The 19,725-nt window shown below is 47.5% G+C and overlaps 2 protein-coding genes and 1 long non-coding RNA gene across 3 annotated transcripts; all 3 read right to left on the reverse strand.

Annotated features, from left to right (window-relative positions):
- Positions 1 to 494: 494 nt before the first annotated feature.
- On the reverse strand, positions 495 to 9,646 carry mfhas1 (multifunctional ROCO family signaling regulator 1). The gene is made up of 3 exons (XM_035184934.2): positions 6,321 to 9,646; positions 620 to 811; positions 495 to 526 (listed from the first exon to the last, which is right to left on the reverse strand). The coding sequence occupies exons 1-2, from the start codon at positions 9,256 to 9,258 to the stop codon at positions 681 to 683; spliced, it is 3,069 nt and encodes a 1,022-aa protein (XP_035040825.1). The 5' UTR covers positions 9,259 to 9,646; the 3' UTR covers positions 495 to 526; positions 620 to 680.
- Positions 9,647 to 10,800: 1,154 nt separating this feature from the next.
- On the reverse strand, positions 10,801 to 14,500 carry cfap53 (cilia and flagella associated protein 53). The gene is made up of 8 exons (XM_035184939.2): positions 14,210 to 14,500; positions 13,463 to 13,692; positions 13,017 to 13,190; positions 12,504 to 12,807; positions 11,940 to 12,158; positions 11,520 to 11,736; positions 11,278 to 11,380; positions 10,801 to 11,180 (listed from the first exon to the last, which is right to left on the reverse strand). The coding sequence occupies exons 1-8, from the start codon at positions 14,276 to 14,278 to the stop codon at positions 10,880 to 10,882; spliced, it is 1,617 nt and encodes a 538-aa protein (XP_035040830.2). The 5' UTR covers positions 14,279 to 14,500; the 3' UTR covers positions 10,801 to 10,879.
- Positions 14,501 to 16,247: 1,747 nt separating this feature from the next.
- Positions 16,248 to 17,766, reverse strand: LOC124855060. The gene is made up of 2 exons (XR_007034987.1): positions 17,586 to 17,766; positions 16,248 to 17,514 (listed from the first exon to the last, which is right to left on the reverse strand). It is a non-coding gene; the product is annotated as an uncharacterized LOC124855060 (long non-coding RNA).
- Positions 17,767 to 19,725: the final 1,959 nt, after the last annotated feature.

The following is a 19,725-nucleotide window of genomic DNA, read 5'->3' on the forward strand; positions in this document are numbered from 1 at the left end:
TGTGTGTGTGTGTGTGTGTGTGTGTGTGTGTGTGTGTGTGTGTGTGTGGGGGAGACCTGCTACAACGAGGCTGTTTTCAGTTGAATATGAACGTTCGGCAGTTTAAGATGCAGCCGAGCGACTCACCTGTGGTCACATGATCACAGGTGAGTCTCAGCTGATTGACAAACCCTCAGTAACATGATTTAAACAAGGGAAAGGTTCTGACTCCATAATCTGCAGAAGAAGAAGCTCATGTTTCCTCTGACATAGATTCTTTCTTTCTGCCGATAATAAATTAACACTCATCCCCTCATTAGTCAACTTTTCACACGAGGCACTTAGCACCTCTCCTCGCCAGCAGGGGGCGCCACAGTGACACGTGACGTCTTCTCTCGTCGTGGTCGTCAGACACTGAACGACTCAGCAGAACGTCTTCAGCCTGAAGATCAGCTCCATGAGTCCCTAGGTGTGTGTGTGTGTGTGTGTGTGTGTGTGTGTGTGTGTGTGTGTGTGTGTGGGGGTCACAGTATGATGACATCACAACCTGCAACACAAGGAGAAAACAAAGGTAAATCAACAGTTTTCTGTAACTGTCTTTATGTCTGACTGTGTTGTATAAATAAAGTTTAATACGTACAGGTGTGACATCATCAGGTCGGTGAGCTGCAGCCACACTGAGGCTGTGGGATGGGGGGGGGTTATTTGAGACAGGGGCTGACCACGGTGGGGGTCGGGGGGTAAACCAGAGCCACGTGCACGCGCTCGGAGCCGTTCTTTGGACAGATGATCTCCATCAGACCTTCAGGCCGCGGCTGAGTCAGCAGCTCACCTGCAACACGAGGAATCACCTGTTAGTTACCAAGGCAACGGGAACAGGAAGTCACCTCGACAGTAGGTGTCACTGTCGTTTCCTCTCAACGGCACAAACCATCACACACGTAAAGTCTGATGTCATCATGTATCAGGTCACATTCATGATTCATCCACTAGATGGCAGCGTCTCCAGACTGTAGGTAAAGTAAAGTAACTAAGGACATTTACTCCTTTCCTAAGTCCTTACAGCTTCTCCTTCACATCTTTCCTTGACCCTGAGACGTACTGGAACACAGCCGCTCTCAGGGGGTCTGGGGTAAATCTACTTCCTGTCCCCGGTGGTCTGCTGGACACAACCTCTGGAGATCACGTTCACTGAGAATGTTTCGACAGCTCAGTGAGATCTGATCTGGTTTATCCACACCCACCCACACACACACACACACACACACACACACACACACACACACACACTGTTGTGTATCATCCACCTCTAACTACACAAACACACTTTATTAATTCTCTTTGTTTTAGTCACAACCTCTCGGACGCTCTGAACCTGCAGATCGACTCTTCACTGGATGATCCAGATTATAATCCCAGATTAACAGACAGCAGCTCCGTCAATTTAATCTGTCACAACGAACCATTTCATCTGTTGTCATGCCTGTGTATGAATCCACAATAAAAGAAATGGAATCCAAGATGGCAGCCTGAGTGCATCACTCTGATTATTAGATTCTGTCTTGAGGGATTTTAGACTTAAAGCTGGAACCTGTTTCAGCCTGAGAGACGAGACCCAGGGATCGAGTTCTGTTCTCTTACCATAATCTGTATTTCAGTATTTAACTGTGTGATGTTGATGCAGCAGCAGTTCTCAGTGTTTTCATTCATCTGCGTCCTGAATTAGGTCAGACTCCCCCTCACAAAGACCTGACATAAACAAACAGGAATGCCCCCTGTTCAAACACATGAGCAGGTAAACGGATCATTTACGTTCCTGCTCCGCTCGCCTCCCCCCCCCACAGCCTTATGAGGACGTGGTCATTTCAGGAGCAGGAGACGTTTTCCTGTCTCCAGGAAACTGGGACAAGGATCAGACCTGAAATCAGCTGATGACTCAGTGAAAATAAACCTGATCCAACTCAAAGACTAAAGTGCAGACGTCTCCTTTCACAGTAAGAAGTTTCCTCCTCTGCAGGAACTGAGAGACTGAGGAGAGAAGAGAGGATTAAAATAAAAGCAGGATGTGTGAAATGGAGCAGAAGTGTTCGTCAGGACGAGACTCGGCTCCGTGACGTTTCTTATCCTCTGTGATCAGCAGCTGCAGCGACTGGAAACCCAGATCCGCCGGAATGTGACCGACTTCCACCGCCGAGGAAACGAACCAAAAATAACTGGAGCAGGTCACTGAGCAGGTCTGAGATCAGATCCACGGTCTGGAGGATTAAAGCTTTATGACACATGAACACAGGCTGATCGGATCGACCAAAGGTTCAGGGCTTTTCCCTCAAATTAAACGTCACAGTCCAGAGATTTTATCATCACAAACGTTTCATCTCGAAATAGATAAAAACTGAAACTTTCTCTGCCTGAAAGTGTCAAAGCTTCAGCGCTCTGGGATTCCCCTGAAATCTGCTGCTAATCACACACACACACACACACACTCCCTCATATGTGTGCGTTCCAGATGTTAACATCTGCTGAGTAATGAGATAAACTGTCCTCATGCAGCCGAGCGAGGATCAGTCTCTGGCTTCCTCGACACACTGAAACCAAACTGACCTCTGAGCATTTAACTCTGAATCAGAAATAACCTCCGTCACACCTGAAACCACGTGTCACATGACCATTCTCCTACACTGGTTATGTGGTGGAAACACTGGAGGTCATGTCTGAAAACAGCTTATGTGAAAACAAATGTCAGAGTCAGTGTCTCTGGAACTTTTCTGGAACTTTTCTGGAACTTTTCTGGAACTTGCCTCCTGGTAAAGTGTCAGTGAGTCCATGTCTGAAAACAGAGTTTAACATGCAGCAGTTTTTAATAACGACGAACTGGTCTCTGCTCTGGTTCATGTTACAGTCAGCTGACGCGCTCAGACCGACCCCCCCCCACCCGTCTGTCACATGTGAGGTAAAGCAGGAGGATTACTGCAGAGTGATGTAACAGCTCAGCCACCAGATTACTCAGCAGCTCCTGATGAGACGTTAACCTGCAGCTGACGGCGGTTTGAGGGTGTGAACACCGACGACGTGTTTCAACAGGTTCACCTGAGCTGGTTACTTCCAAAGCTCCGCTCAGAGCCACCAGCCTGGAGCAGGAAGAAGAAAGTCTTCATGTCAACTGCACTTCATGATGAAGAGCATCTGATACGATAAAAAGCTCCAGAAGCTGCTGCAGCAACGTCAGGTGAAAACACCTGAATACAAGTCATCCTCTCACTCTGACCTCTGACCTCTGAGTTGATACTCAGCGCCCTGAACATCTGCTTTCATTCAAAAACTAATATCAACTCATCCACGAACTGAATACAAATATTCAGTTTTTATCAGTTTGATGAATCGCATCAATGTGTTTGATGTGGTTTTAAAGGAAACTGAATCCGTGGTGTCTGGGAGCAGCAGCCTCGTCTCTGTCCGGCGTGTTTGACCTCGGAGGTCGAGTCATTTCCCAGCATTCATCAGCTCAGCAGTGTGTTTACGGGCAGAGGAGGTGCAGCAGTAATCAGTGTTCTACAGCAGGAAAAGTCTGCTGGTGTTTCCTTTGGCTGCAACATCATGGAGCTGCAGCCAGAAAACATGGAGGAGTTCAGATGAAACTGAAACAACAACGACACAAAGACGAATTCATCTCGAACGACAAACACGTGAACGGAGGAAGAACCAGAACAAACATGAATCTGACCAGTTTCTCTTCAACATTAAAATAAGAGATTCAGTGTAGAGCAGGTTTTATTTCATACGTCAGCTCAGACGCTCATGTGATGACTTATGTTCTATATGTTTGTTTTATATAGTTAAAGATCCTGAGGCGGCAGCAGATGAACATGTGGTCGATGAATCCCGTCATTGTGATGAAGACGAGACGAGTCTGAGACTTTACATTCATCGACCTATAGATGGAGGGATGGATGAATAGAAAAACAGATGGATGAACAGATGGATGAGGGATGAGGGATAAACGTCCTCACAATCGTAAAGTTACAAACTAACTTTTTTAACAGACTCTTTGATCCAATAAAAGTTCTGGTGGAGCTGTAGCTCTGTTTCCACTTCAGTTCATCTGAAATCATCCATGTTTCATCATATAAAACCAACAGCTACCGGCGGAGGGCCACGACGTACAGGAGGCCGACAGGAAGCCGACAGGAAGCCGACAGGAAACCACCTGAGCCACAGGTCGGTCCTCCCCTGTCGTGTGGCGTCGCCGTGGTTCCCGTCGGGGGAAACGACCTCGGCAGCGTCTGACTGAACGTGTGAGTCGCTTCAATCCCACAATCCTTTAACAGGATTAAGAGGAGTCAGACTGAGCAGCTGATCCACAGCACGAGTGAAAGTGGAGCCACATGCAGCTCGAACGCACAAACGTGAACATACACACACGTGTTTATCATGTGCACTTACAACCAGGAAGTAAAACCCCTCCAACAGCAGGTCACATGATCGTAGGGATTCTGAATTCTTGTTGAATCACTTTGTCTCAGTCTCAGTCGACACGTTTCGACATCCCAGCTCTGAGAACACTGCTGCTAGGCAACGCACAACATGGACGCCACAGACGCTAACAAGTTAGCAAGCCAAATTCCAAAGATGGAAGATGGATGGTGACGGAAGCTGTTGACCAATCACGACAGAGTGGAGCAGCTGATCAATCCGAGCTGGGCTTCATCAGGAGGGGGGGTCTTAACCAGACAGGAAACAAGTGTTTGAGACAGAGGCTGAAAAGAGGAGCTGCAGCGAGTCTGAGGAAACCGATGTCTTCAGAACATTAGAGCATGAAAACGTTTTACAGTCATAACACTCATCAAGATGATCGACCTGAAGAAGTCTCCTTTAGATTCAGGTGTGAAATCCCTGCTCAGGGGTCAGAGGTCGTGAGCTTCTGCCTCCACAGCAAATACAAACTGAAAACTAAGTACAACTAAGTTATCAAGTAAAAATAATCAAGATAGAAAAAGATTCAGAGTTTGACAACAAGCGAACCAATGAACGAGCTCCGTTCTCAGGGACAGACGAACCTGCTCTGCCCGGGGACGTCGGGACAAATCAGAATCTATTCCTCAACTAAGTGTAAAGTGAGCTGAGGCCGAAGGAGAGACGCCGTGTGGACGAGGATGTTAAACAGCGAGAGAGGGAAAGTGTTTAGTTTGCTCGTCTGTGTGGAGCCTGAACTCTGCAGCCAAAAATATCTTGTCCATAAAAGGCCGGAAACACGCAGCGCTCCGACATGAGGAGGTGTCTGTTTACAAAAGTCTGAGAGGAACCAAACTCAACTGATCCTCGTTTCCTTTGACGCCGGGTTCAGCTCCGTCTGTCCCACGGATCTGAGTTCAACGCTTCATGGAACTTCATTTGTCTCCGGTCATAATTAAAGGTGATCTGGGCTGATGAAGGTTTTAGCTTTTAGTAGATTTTTCAGGTACTTTCCACTTTACTCCACGACATGTATCAGCAAATATCTGAACTTTATAATCATGTTGTTTTTTATATTGTTAAAAGTAATGAATAACGAGAGGTCAACTGATCTTCTGGTCCAATCAGAATGAGTATATAACATTAAAGCTCCATGACACAGACGTCTCCACCCGAGCCTCGTGTCCGACGGGGAACAGACCAGGGATCAGTACAGTAAAAGCAGGTCACGTTGCCATGACGACTGCCTCCTCCATCACCGCATCAGGAGCATCAGCATCGAGGATTATCTCGACCGCTGTGCCCCCCCCACACCCCCACAACCCCACTTCCTTTAGGCCGACGGCTAAAGGTCTTTGTTCAGGCAGCACACCCCCCCCCTCCCCACCACCAGCACCACACCCAATGTAAGTCATTCTCTGATTCATCAGATCTAAGGGAGGGGGGGGGTCGATACTGGACCATTAACATGAAAACACATGACATCATCACTCTGCACCAGACGCTTTCATCATGTGACCAGACACAAGAAATAAAATACAGTATATTACAATAACTCCTCCCAGACTATCTCTGAACATGGTTTATATTTATATATCTTCATTTATTTAACAGTTCACATTTATATACTTAAAAAACATAAATTTATCTAAGAAGTTATTTTTCAAGTATCAAAATAAAATAGTTGTTAATGTGTTAAATATATTTAGTGGTTATTTTAGTAAAGTTTGTTTATGTGTCAGGAGAGTTTAGAGTTTATTGGTGATGTAAACACTGTGACGGTGTTTCATTATATGATCTACAACAAACATTACTAATATTTATTATTATTATTATCCCGGACAGACAGCTGGACGGGTTGGGTTCAGGAGGCGGGGTTAGAGAGGGTTTACCTGGGAAGGCGTGCGGGTTGGACGACCCCCTCTTGAGGCACTTGGAGCAGAGGATGTGAACAGAGTAGTGGAGGCCGGGCCACTCCTGCAGCAGCACGTTCAGCTCCTCCACCAGCGGCGTGATGGCCTGCCACGCCGTCCAGATGTTGGGCAGCGAGGCGTGGCTGGCGATGGACAGAGTCTCCGCCTGCAGCTTCCCTCTGGACGGCCGGTGGCTGATCACCACGGGGACTTTTCCTCGATAGGCAAAGATCCGGTGTCTGCCGTCTGACCTCTGAACCACGTGGCTGTTGATCTGCACGCTGAAGCGAGCGAACAGTCCGGGAGGAAACAGGAAGGGGAAACTGTACTGGATGTGCAGCTGCTCTACGGAGAAGAAGTGGCAGTGAGGCAGCGAGCCGCCGCTGGCCGAGGCCTCGGCCCAGGGCTCGTCGCTGCTGACGTAGCTGGGGAACTTGTACCAGGCCGTGGCTCCGTTCAGAGGCTTGCTGCGAGGTTTGTTGATGCAGTAGCAGATCCCCATCTTCTCCAGCAGCTCCATGATGAGGTGCAGGTCCTGCTGCGTCTGGATGAGCGGCCTGAGGAGCAGGCGGATGACGTTGGAGGGCAGAAGGCCGTGTTGGAGGAAACCTTCCACATGGTGCTGCAGATGTGTCACCCTGAGGTTCTCGCCCTTCTCGTCCTCTATCACCAGACTCACCCTGCCCTTGTCCCCCCTCTCCCCCTCGGACAGGAGCCGGTCCAGCAGCGTGGACTCGTCCCTGTGGAAGAAGACGTTAAGAATTGCAATGAACCGTGGAAGATTGTGGAAAACATACTCCTTCAGCGTGAGGCTGTCCTCAAAGTACAGCAGCTTCCCGCTCTCGTGCAGGTAGGATAAGGCGCTCTGCAGCCGGTCCTCTGTGAGCCCCGCCTGGAGGCCCAGACGAGCAGAGTCCCACCACGACAGCCACAAGTCTTTGGGCTTAAAGTGCAGCTCCTCCAGAATCTGCCAGGACTTTGGCAGCACGCGGTGCAGGTTGGGGAAGATGTCCCTGTGGTCTGCCACAGACATGAGCTTCTCTCTCAGCCTCTGGATGTTCCTCTGCGTCTCTGTGCAGCTCACACTCAGGACAGGAGACAGAATCTGCAGCCGGTGGTTCAGCATGAACTGCAGCTGGGCTTTCCTCCGCCTCAGGTTCCTGTCTGAGACGCCGTAGAAGAGGACGTGGGGGCTGGAGATGCGAACGTTGAAGCCCTGCTCCAGCGCCTGGTCCACCTGCAGAGCCAGGCTCCTCAGACTCTGGACGTCCCTCCTCTCCTGCAGACCGATCTGTCTGTGGATGTCCAGACTCTTCTCCTCCAGCTCCACCTCTGCACACAGGTCTGCATGTGTCCCCACCACACACACCACAGCGTGGGGCACTTTGGCGCCGAGGAGGTGGAGGAAATACCCGACATGGGCGTAGAAGTTCTTGGGTGAATATGTTTTGAGATTGACGACGAGGACGTAGAGAGCACCGGGGGACAGGAAGAAGGGTTTGATGAGGTCATAGTTTTGCTTCCCTGACAAATCATACACCAGAAATGTGAGACAGCGGTCGGCGTCTGCCACCCAGTTAGTGACGTCAATCCCTTTGTTCCCCAGGATTCCTGTGACGTCCCGCTGTCCCACCACGCTCTGCCTCAGCCACGTCTTCCCAGCGTCTCTCATCCCCATCAGGACCAGTTTTAATCTAGGCTTCACGGCGAGCTGGGAGTGAGCGAGCTCCTTCTGATAGGCTGCAATGTAAGGGATGCCTTTCATACACACCTCGTACGGAGGCTGGATCAGAGGGTTATCCTTCACCTTCCAGATGTTCACTTTGGACAGTTTCCCAAAATGATCTGGAAGAATGGCGATTTGGTTCCCCTGCAACACGAGTTCCTCCAGCTTCTCCAGCTCCACCACAGAATCAGGCAGATACGTGATGTTGTTGTTGTCCAGCCAGAGGTTCACCAGCTTCACCAGCTCACCGATCTCCTCGGGAACATGAGTGAGTTTGTTCCTGCTCAGGTAAAGTTCCTCTAATCCTCTGATGCTTAAAATAACCTCCGGGAAGTTCTCAAACTCGTTGGAGGACAAGTTGATCATCTTGAGTCTCTGCAGTTTTCCAAAAGACGGCGGCAGCAGCGCCAGGTTGTTCCCGTCCAGCATCAGGCTCTCCAGGTTGTGCAGGTGGCAGAAGGTGTCAGGTAACATGGACATGCGCAGGCTGCTGAGCCACAGGATTTTAACGGAGCGCAGCTTCAACACGTCAGCTGGTAACTCCTGGAACTTGTTCCCGGAGCAGTCGAGCTCCTCCAGCTCGCTGAGGGCCAGGATCTCCGAGGGGAACTGGTTCAGCTTGTTGTGATCCGCGTCCAGAGTCCGCAGCCTGCTGAGGCCGGAGAAGGACCTGGGGAGGTCGTGCAGGTCGTTGAAGCTTATGTCCAGTTCCTCCAGAAGCTGAAGCTCTGAGATCTGATCCGGCAGGTGCAGGATTTTGTTGTGACTGACGCAGAGCTTCTTCAGGCCCCTCAGCTCCCCCACACCCTCGCTCAGGCTCCTCAGACAGTTGTGGCTCATGTCGAGCTCCACCAGCTGCACCAGCTCGAACACCACCCGGGGAACCGCGCTGAACTTGTTCCTGCGGAGCACCAGGATGCGCAGGTTGTTCAGGGAGGAGCCCAGCCCGAGAGGCAGCTCCTGCAGCGAGTTGTTGCCCAGGTTCAGCGCCTCCACCTCGGCCACGTCCTCGGGCAGGGTGATCTGGTTGTTCTTGGAGCAGAGGGTGAGCTGGCGCATGTTGCTCCGCAGCTTCCTGGAGCGGAGGGCGGCATCCCTCCACAGCCGGGCCGTCTTCAGGTTGTTCTCCTCCATGACGGAGCAGCCGGACCCCCCCTCCTCCACCTCCGGGTTCTCATGGAGACTCTTCATGGATCCGGAGCGCGCAGCATGGTGCACGAGCTCCTGCAGGAATCAGCGCGCTGCTCGGGCTCGGGACGCGGGGGGAGGTCGCTGTGTGTCGGGGAAGGATCGAGTGTGTGTGCGTGTGTGGCCGCGGAGGCATCGTCTCCTCCTGCGCCACGAAACAAACCGCAGCGGCTACAGATCCGGGTTCGAGCCCGGAGCCGAGGTCCGGAGCTGCGGGAGAACTGTGCGCGTCTCCGGCGTCTTCATCGCCCCGAGTCCCTGGTCCTCTGCACCCGGATATCAGCGCCTTTCTCTGGGCTTTCTGTCTCTTCCTGTGTCGGTCTGCGGAGAAGCTGCGTCACAACAACACTCCTCCTCCTCCTCCCTCCATCACTCTCCTTCCTGCTGTGGGAGGAGAGAGTGAACGGGATTCATTACGCTGTTTGCGTAGGAAAGTTACGCTGGTCACGTAAATAATAATAATAGAGATAAAACAACAATGCAGGTCAATTCAGGAATGTGCTGAAATATTCAAAAAAAGTCTGATTTTATTTGAGACTTAAAATAAAACAGTAAAAGTCATAAAACTATAGAAAATAGAAAAACTTCTATTTACTTTATAGATGAATGTGAAAGAGGAATTATCAAAATAATTGACTTTTATATTTCAAAAATTCAAATTACAAAAACACAATGAATCAGTGAGGTCAAACTGAGTCAGACTCACAAACTCTGCACCAGAGACTCTTTTATGTGCAATAATACTTGAATATTTATATTCATATTTATCAATAGCACCTTTTTATCCTTGTTTAGTTTGAGATTCTTTAGTTTTATTGTTTTTATTTCATTAAAAATTTTTTAATGCTAAAAATTATTTGCTGCTTCCGCATAGTGTTTACATTTTAGTGTTTTTAAATATAATATTATTATATTATATTAATTATTACATACATTATATTAATATTATCTATATAGTTATTTGCTACTTACCCTCATGTGCCTCATGTTTTAGAATGACAACAAATCATTTAAAAACACATGAATGGATGAATGTATAAATTCTTTACTAGTTTGAAAAGAGAAATAAAAACTGATGTGAAATATTTTACTTTAATACCTGAATTTCCCCCATGACAGATAAAAGAAACAGCTGTGAACAGGTATTTTCTGTTTTGTCAAAGTTCAAAGTTTCAGGTCATCAAACTCATTTTAAAATCAGACAAAGATAAACACACGTAAACACAACATGTAGTTTCCACGAGCAGATTTCATTTATTAAAGGAGTAAAACGTGTCTGACGTGTGTACGTTTCCTGAACAGATCGTAAACACGGTGAAGGTTGTGAGTCAGAGAAGAACGGATCTGGATCCTGGAACGTTTTCTGAAACATCGAAACATAAAATGCTTTTTAATGTCGTCACTAGTAACAGTAAAAGCAGGTCACGTTGCCATGACGACTGCCTCCTCCATCACCGCATCAGGAGCATCAGCATCGAGGATTATCTCGACCGCTGTGCCCCAAACACCCACCCTCCACCCCACACACCCCACACACAACCCCACTTCCTTTAGGCCGACGTCTAAAGGTCTTTGTTCAGGCAGCAACACCCCCCCCCCAACAGTAATTAAAAAAGACTGATCATCATGTCGAAGGTGACTGAAGTCTCCGGTCACTTTGGAAGCAGATCTGACTCCTGGTCAGATTGATGATGGTCTGTGGGGGCGGACCGGACGTCCCTGCTCCCCTGAATGGGTGTGTGACGGCGGTGTGTGAGATGGGCGTAGCCAGGACCTGGAGTTTCCTGTTGTTGTAGATCTGCCGCAGCGTCGCACTCTGCTCCTCCTCTTTCTGACTCTGAGCTCTGAGTTCAGACTGAAGCTGCTGACGATCATTCAGCTGACGCCTGAGCCCCAACTCATACTCCTCACACCTCCGTCTGTCACTGTGAATACATGAACACGTGAGGAACACGTGAGGAACATGTGAGGAACATGTGATGACCACATGATGAAAACATGATGAATGAAAACATGTCTCACCTTCTTCTCTCCTCCTCGTCCTTCACCTTCATCTCCTCCATCATTCTGTTCAACTCGTCTCTCTCTCTGCAATCACCAGCACGTTTCTGCTCCTTCAGGTCAACTACACACACACACACACGCACACACACACACACACACACACACACACACACAACACAACCATCGTCAAGAGAAAGTTTAGTTCTCTGTCAGTCTGGTTCTGGTTTGGTTCTGGTTCTGGTTCTCTCTGGTTCTCTTACTGTTTCGTTGGATCTGCAGACGTTGAGCCTCCACCACTTCGTTAATTATGCACCTGCGGTTCTCTTGCTGGAGACGGTTCTGTTCTTCTTTTCTGTTCCAGTTCTCCTCCATTTTCTCATTGATCAGCTGTTCCGTCTCATCGTCCTCCCTCCTCTGTCGCTGCAGCTCCTCAGACAGATACTCACGGTACCGATGCTGTTCCTCACACAGCTCCACCTGAACCACACAGAACAACATCATGTTCTCCTGACGTGTTCCTAATGAACTGCACGCTGGGGGTTATAGCTCTCTGACATCCTCTACTGGCCACTACTACACAATGCATTTACTCCAGAACTGATCACTTTGTCTTTCAACATTCAGAGAACAAATATTTGCTTGATGAACGTTCTCGGCTCCAGAGGCTCAGGTGTGTTTACCTTCCTCCGAGCAGCTTTCTGTTTCTCGTCTGTTTCCTGTTGGAGCAGCAGCTGCAGTATGTTCATATCCAGCTGCAGCTCGTCCTGTTGATCTCGAGCTCGATGCTTCATCTTCATCCTGAAGTCCTGATCCAGCTCGTGTCGTCTGCTCAGCCTAGTCTGAAGCTTCTGACGCTGCTGCTGCTGACCCTGCAGGACCTGCTCCTCCGCCTCGCGCCTCTGGAGGGAAACAACAAGCAGAACACTTCCTGTGTAGATTCAATCACGTCTTGATTTAAACAACATGTTTAGATTTCAAAAGCATGAAAAGGAACCTGGTGTTTTCTCTCTTAGGTCACATGACCAGCAGACGTCACCTAATATGAGGCTGAAGTTAAAGATTTGGTGTCTGAGTTTAAATACTGTGTTAGTTTTACTCTATTAGTTTTATTTTATTATTTTATTATTTTATTACTCAGTGAGTTTTGTTATTTTTATTGTTTGATAACTCATTATAATGTATTTGATAAAGTCATAGGTACTTGAATGTGTCATGAGGTGTTCAGGTGCTGGATATTCACGGACCATGAGTCGAGCCTCCTCCTCTCTCTGCTCCTTCTCTGTCCGTCTCTTCAGCTCGGCCTCCTCCACCTGAGTGTCGAGGCCGTTCAGCTGCTCCATGTTCCTCTGCCGCTGCATCTCCGCCCGCTGCTGCTCCTGCTCCTCTTTAGCTCGTCGATCGGCCTCCCACAGCTCGTGGAACAGCTCGTCCTCCTCCTGCTGCTGCTGCAGCTGCTGCTGTCGACTCCTCACCAGAGCCGTCTGCTCCTCCCTCACCTGCTGCTCCCTCTGTCTGCTGTGAATGCTCCGCACCTCCTGGCACTGCTCCCTTTAAACACAGCGTCATGCACAACATTCACTCCTCGGGAACAAACCGCAGACCTGATGGACTCAGACTGTAACATCAGACTTCCCCTGCCTTAGTTAGGGGGCGTGTCTGACTAGCTGCTGGGCGTGACGCACACCCAGCAGCTAGTCAGACACGCCCTCTCACAAATGAAAATGGCGTGAAGGGACCTTTAAGTTCGGCCTCAGTACCTGAACTGCTGATCCAGTTTGTCAGACACCAGCTGCTGTCTCTCTCTCTCTCTCCTCTCCCTCAGTGTTTGAGCTCTCACTCTCATCTTCTCTTGTCTCTCCTCCAACGTCTCCTTCGTCTCCTCCAGCTCCTGCAGGAGCTGCTGCTCCTCCTCCGCCAACACAACCTGGAGCCTGCAGAGGTGAACAGGTGGAGACTTCACTGAGAGGAATTCATGGATCTTGATCAAAGTAATCCCAGGGATATTAATGAGTGTGTGAGTATTGATCCAAATAAAAATCTAGATCTGCTGAATTTAAATGTCCGTGTCTGAGTTCAGTCAGTATTTGAGTATTTTGAATGTTTCTGTGTAAAAACAAATCTCAGTGAGACCTTAAATAAAGGATTTAAACACAACTTGAGTAAATGTACTCGGTTACTTTCCATGAAACCTGATCAGACGGACCTGTGTCTCCGGTGTTCGATGTCGGTCTCATACAGTTTCACAGCAGCTTGGACTTCTCTGTTGACGGTTCCGCTCAGGAACTGACGCTCTGAGCTCTTCAGCCACGAGCTCTTGATGTCACAATTCTGCTGCTTCCTGTTGAACTTCAGGAGCTGGTCTCGGGCGGCGTCCTGCCTCCGTCTGTCCATCATCAGCTCGTCTGCACGACGCCACTGAGGCAGCTTTGCTCTCTGATCAACACAAACACTCATTTACATCCCTGCCTTGGTTTTGTTGTAAATTAATGAATGAATAAAAATAAAATGACATCAATTTCAGGCTCATCAGTTCTGAGCGAACACATCCTGAGGTAAAACTACCACCAGCAACATTAATAATAACATTAATAATAACAATGTGATTATAACATTATTAATAACAACAATGATAATGATAATAAGTCCAAACTAAGTTACGATGATATTTACTCTGAGTAAATATCAGTTACAGTTAAACAGAACTAACTAATTTAAAAACTTCTAATATTACATAATGTATTTTAAATAAATGATTCTCTTTAATATTTTACTCTATTACATTAATTTAGTAACTTCAGTTACAGTAACATCTGGTGTCCGACTTTCATTCACATGAATACTTTCTACTTGTCACAGTATTTCTACTCAGAGGTATTTGTACTTCAGTAAAACTACGAGTTCTCCAAGTAGCGGCTGACAGCTCTGAATTAACCGAGGTTCGGTGTCTCACCACGGCCACAGTGTGAGGAGTCGGTCCGGTCACCTCCGGGGTCCCGGTTCTTCTCTGACTCAGAAACATCGTTAACGGTTCCGGTGAGTTCAGTTAGTTAAGATGAGTTAAGATTAGTTAAATTCAGGTTGGTTGAGGTTAGTTAAGATGACTTCCGGTGAGAATTACAACCGAAACGTCACATACACAAACAGGAAGCGTTCGGTTCCCATGGAAACATTAAACACGGGGGCGTCCCGGTGAAGATAGCAGGAAGCTCGTGGAGGCACTTCCGGTGTCAACAGAAACTGCCACTGATATGTAAAGGCAGCTGCCTTGATGCCACACTGTCGAGGCAGCTGCCTTTGATGCCACACTGTCTGGAGGCAGCTGCCTTTGATGCCACACTGTTTCTGGGCTCACTTTCCGATTGCATATGAACCAATCACAGTTTACTATCATAAGTTGACTCTGGCCCAAATGTTTTCCTTATGTCTGGATCTCATAGACATTCTCCAAGGACTCTTCGTTAAATACACTAACATCCATAAGAACATTTAAAATAGACTTATTGTTACTCCTTCAACTTGAAGGTATTTGTTATGAGTTATGAGCGTCTATGGTGTGAAAGCATCAGTGCATATACGAGACCAATGACACACACAGCTGTACACAACAACAAACAGCTACTGAACTCCGACTTTTTAACCAAGTGTTATTCGCATGTCTTCAGTATTTATCTGAATTCAGTTAACTGACGATGTCTCCATGGACGACAATGTTGATACAGGCTGGTTTATCCTGTTAAAATAAATGAAATGTACTGATATTGAAGCAAACTGTTATTTATACTTTCCTGGCTCACCAGTAATTTCAAGTACATCTCCACCAAGGTTACCAAGTACAGCTTGAACCTTTTGATGACAGATGTAGATATTCAAAATGTGTCAATAATCCCCTTCTATTTCTTTATGTTTGAGTAATTTGTGCAAATGCAGATCTTGATAATTAAATGATAGCATTGTCTATTGTAAAGACATATTGTGTCAGTGGTGGTGAATGTTAATAATGGAACCTTAAAAAGGGCGACAGAGCTGCAGTACCAGACACAAACAGCAGGGTTTACATGTGTCAAAGATAGCAACGGTATTGTTGTCAGGACTGGGTTAAAGTGACTTTAATATGAAAAGATCTTTGAAGTTCTCAATTATGAGTCTCTTTATGTGACTCACTGAAAAGAAAGCAGTGTTCCAGTGTCAGTCATTAAGCATCATGTTCCATAGACGTCGCTGCCAAGTCCTTCCACCTTCGTGTGAACCAGATGGTTTTACATCGTTTTAACAACAGCTCAACTCTCTGTCAACCTCTGAGAACGATGCCTGGATAAAGGTCACCCCCCCCGTGGCTTCACAAGCTGGTCACATCACCTTGGCAGTCTTGACATGATTTGCCCCGAGACTGTTCTGCGGATCGGAAAGTACAACTGACTCAGTATTCGTTATATAAAACACGACTAACACACCTTGGAAATGTCTCCACAGCGAGACCTAAAGACAAGTGAAGGACAGACATGTTCTACTAATAACTGTGCACAGCGTCAAACCCTCCACGCCCCGGAACCGGAACAAGCGAGTACATGTTCCCAAACTGTGAGTCACAGACCGACAGCTTCCACACAGCTGCCTCTCGGAGACAGCGCCCTCTGCCAGTGGGCGGGGCGATCTGCTCCATGTGGTTCTCCATGAAAACAAAGAAGCAGCGGTGAGTTCCACAGGTAACTACAACCACAACTAACCACAACTAACCACAGATGACCAGAAACTCAACTAACCACAACCCCTGACCCGGGTTAAACTCGGTTGACCCGGGTCAGACTCTGTGGTTCGGGTCATGTTTGAGTTTCAGTCTCCTCAACATGGCGGCCTGCTCTGAACACTACATCCCCCATGAGGCTCAGCGGCTGTTGTTTATCAGAGGCCGGAAGTGTAAATAGAGAACCACGCCACGTCACGTTAGTTAATTAGTTGAGTTAATGACGTCACATATAAACTCAGAGACATTTTTAAAGCGCTGGATGTTTTTATTCAGTTTTACATTCGACTCAACGTCAGCAGAGCACGTGACAGAATGGAAGCTCTTTGATTGTAGGTGAAATGCACCTTGGGAATTGTAGTTGAACTCCTGATTCTCGAGTTCTTCACATTTGTTCCTCTTGAAGAAGCTCAAACGTTTTTCACCAACTTTAATCTCACAAAGTTTATATTCGATTCATTATGATTGACAGTATGAGTCTGTCATTTCTTTAAAATAAAATAAAAACCATCATAATAAAATATTATTCACCTCGAACTTAAAGATGAGAAACGTATAAAACCTCCACACCCCCTCAACAGCTGCTCTTTAGAGAGGAACATTAATAAGTGAAGACAAATTTAACATGAACATTAGAAACAGAATATTGTGAAAATGTATATTTGATTTAAACCATTATTACCAGTTACCATTTGTGTAAAATCAGAGCTTTTAAACAGACATGGAGGAAGCTGAAGATTCTTTTTAAATGATAAACATTTTATGTCCGTTTAAGACTGGGTGAAAACAACAAACTCTGCATGAATTGCCGGTAAGGTCCCTCACCAGTAGGGGGTGCTGCAGGCCCCTCCCCTCCGTCGGTGTTTTCTTTCAGCTGTTGCAGTTTTGTTTTCATCTGTAAAAATCTGGACAAAGTATTTCTATAATCACGCGACAGCGACCACATCCAACCTAACGTTGCAGGAGTTTGTAGTTTTTCATTGAAGGCCCACAGCTCCAGTATGTCCATCTCCAGTCTGATGAACTTTAAGGCCTCAGCTCCGGCGGATGTTCTCCGCAGATCTCCACATGCACTCTTCACATCTTCCAGTTCACTGTTCAATGAAAAGACCATCGTCCTGAACTCTCCTATTAATCTGCTCACTTCCCTACACTTTCTTCTTCTGCTATTCTCTGCTTTATAATGAAAAAGTAATAAAGAGAAGTGGAAACATTAATATAATTAAACTCAGACCTCTAGTGAACGGAGCAGCGAGTAAAGCTAATAGAGCTGCTGCTCCTAAACCAGCTCCTCCTGCAAATACAAACAGCTTCAGTTGTGTCACTTCATGATCAACCTTCTGAAGCTCGTACACAATCTGTCTCATCCTGGGCTCATAGCGGTCGTGCACCTCGATGAATGAAGCTGCAGAGTGAGCAGCATTTCTCCGGCTACCTTCCATGTTTCCAACGCTCGCCATGTTCAGGAAGTTCCTCCAGACGGAGAGAAGCTGATGAGCAGGACTGACAGTTTCCTGATCAGGGAGAGAAAGAGTTCAGTGATCTGCTCTCTCTCTGATTCATGAACTGATGGGGTCTGACCTACCTGAGCAGGTGCAGCAGGTGAAGGTGGAGCAGGTGGAGCAGAACTGAGCTCAGTGTCCAGCTCAGTCTGATCAGAACAGGATCCTCAAACTGTCACGTCCACTTTCCTTTCTCACACATCAGAGACTGAACTGAAACCCTTTGGTCTGTGTGTGTGGGCGGGAGAGACACACCTAGTTTCAAGGTGTTGATTCATCAGAAAACATTGTTGTGGTTTAACCAGGTTGACAGAATGAATCCATGTGATTGGATGTGTAACTAAGTCAGACGTTAGCTCCGCCTCTGCCTCAACTCAGATTGAAGCGGCTCCATCTCTCGTCTTTACGTGTTCATACTTCATCATGAGACCAGTGTTTGTGATGAGCTTTATTAGCAGAGTGAGCCACACACCATCGTCACTACTGTACATCACATATCCCCACAATCACAAATCAAAAGAGCCGAGATCACGACGACAATAAATATTAGATCATCAGAAAGGTCATCAGCAGAATGAGCAGAGTGAAGAGACAGGAAGTGGACGAGCTGCACGAATCACACCATAAATACAAAGTCACATTCTCCTCTATATCCTTAATTATTAACCCATATAATACAAAAACATATCATACATATGTACAGACGAGTGTCACTGAGAAGACATGAGGAGGAGCCGGTGTGAAGGTGAACACAGTCACTGGACTCTTCATCAGCACCGGAGCTAAATGCTAACAATATCTACACCTGGGCCCATTTGAGCCGATTTACTACAAATTAATATTTTCATAAAAATCATGAATTATATTAGTGTTATTTAAACTAGTTTTCATGTATTGTTGTTGCACTTGTACATTTTTAAGGTTTTAATTTAAAGGGGACATAGCATGCCCATTTTACCACAAGTTGATATGGTTCCTTGGGGTCTTAATGAAATGTCTGTAACATACTTTGGTCAAAATACCACAAGGATCATATAAAACAGCTTTTACCCTGTATAAAACAGCCCTCCACAGAGCGACCTGTTTTGAGTGCCTGTTCCTTTAAATGCTAATGAGCCAGCTCCCCCCTCCCCCCTCTCCCCCCATGATTTTAAACGATATAAATTACATATTTTATATGATATAAATTATCAAATATGCATCCCATACTTTGTATTCCCTTGTTGTCCTGGAGTTTTAATTTTCCCAATCACATAATTAAATGTCCCCCTCTGCCCATCCACTACAAGCACACAAGCAGACAGACAGAGAGAGAAAGAGAGGGGGCTATGAAGACCATCATTTACCCCGAACCCCGACATTCAACGGGTACAACAACAAGCGGAGAAAGCAGAATCGCGGGCTGACTTATATATACAGTCTATGGGGCTGACCAGCGGAGAAATGCTCGTCCCGTCTGAACAGCCAGGCGGCTGCGCGCTGGAGAACGGCGCTGCGCTGCTCGCAGCGGCGCTTCCGCGTCCGGTGTACCCCGCGTAACTACTGTAACCCGGCGGAACTACTGTACCGGCGGAACTACTGTAACCCAGGAACTTGTACGCGGAACTACTGTAACCGGCGGAACTACTGTAACCCAGCGTACAGTAGCGCTGAACACTGCGGAAGTCTTCCACACAGCTGGCAGTGTGGAAGACCGCTGCAAGGCAGCGCAGCCGTTCTCCAGCCGCAGCCGCCTGGCTGTTCACACGGGACGAGCATTTCTCCGCTGGTCAGCCCCATAGACTGTACATATAAGGTCAGCCCGCGATTCTGCTTTCTCCGCTTGTTGTTGTACCCGTTGAATGTCGGGGTTCGGGGGTTACAGTAGCGCTGAACACTGCGGAAGTCTTCCACACTGTTGGCTGTGTGGCGCTGACACAAATTCCAGCTCACGCACGGGAGAGCGAGCGGTCGCTCCCGAGCAGCTGCTGCAGCCTCCCAGTCCCAACGATCCAGACAAATGCCACATGTGAGTGAATCGCGGGCTGACCAGCGGAGAAATGCTCGTCCCGTGTGAACAGCCCGGCTGCGTGCTTGGGAACGGCGCTGCGCTGCCTCGCCTGCGGTGTAAACCCGAAGTAACGAGTGTGGGGGACGGGGGTGGGGTGGGCCAAGACCATGTAGGAGACTTCCAGTTCCTTGTTACGAAACAATACCCAGGAAGCGCAATCGAGTCGCTCAAGC

This window comes from Hippoglossus stenolepis, chromosome 18, assembly GCF_022539355.2.
Source record: "Hippoglossus stenolepis isolate QCI-W04-F060 chromosome 18, HSTE1.2, whole genome shotgun sequence".
In the NCBI taxonomy this organism is placed as follows: Eukaryota; Metazoa; Chordata; class Actinopteri; order Pleuronectiformes; family Pleuronectidae; genus Hippoglossus; species Hippoglossus stenolepis.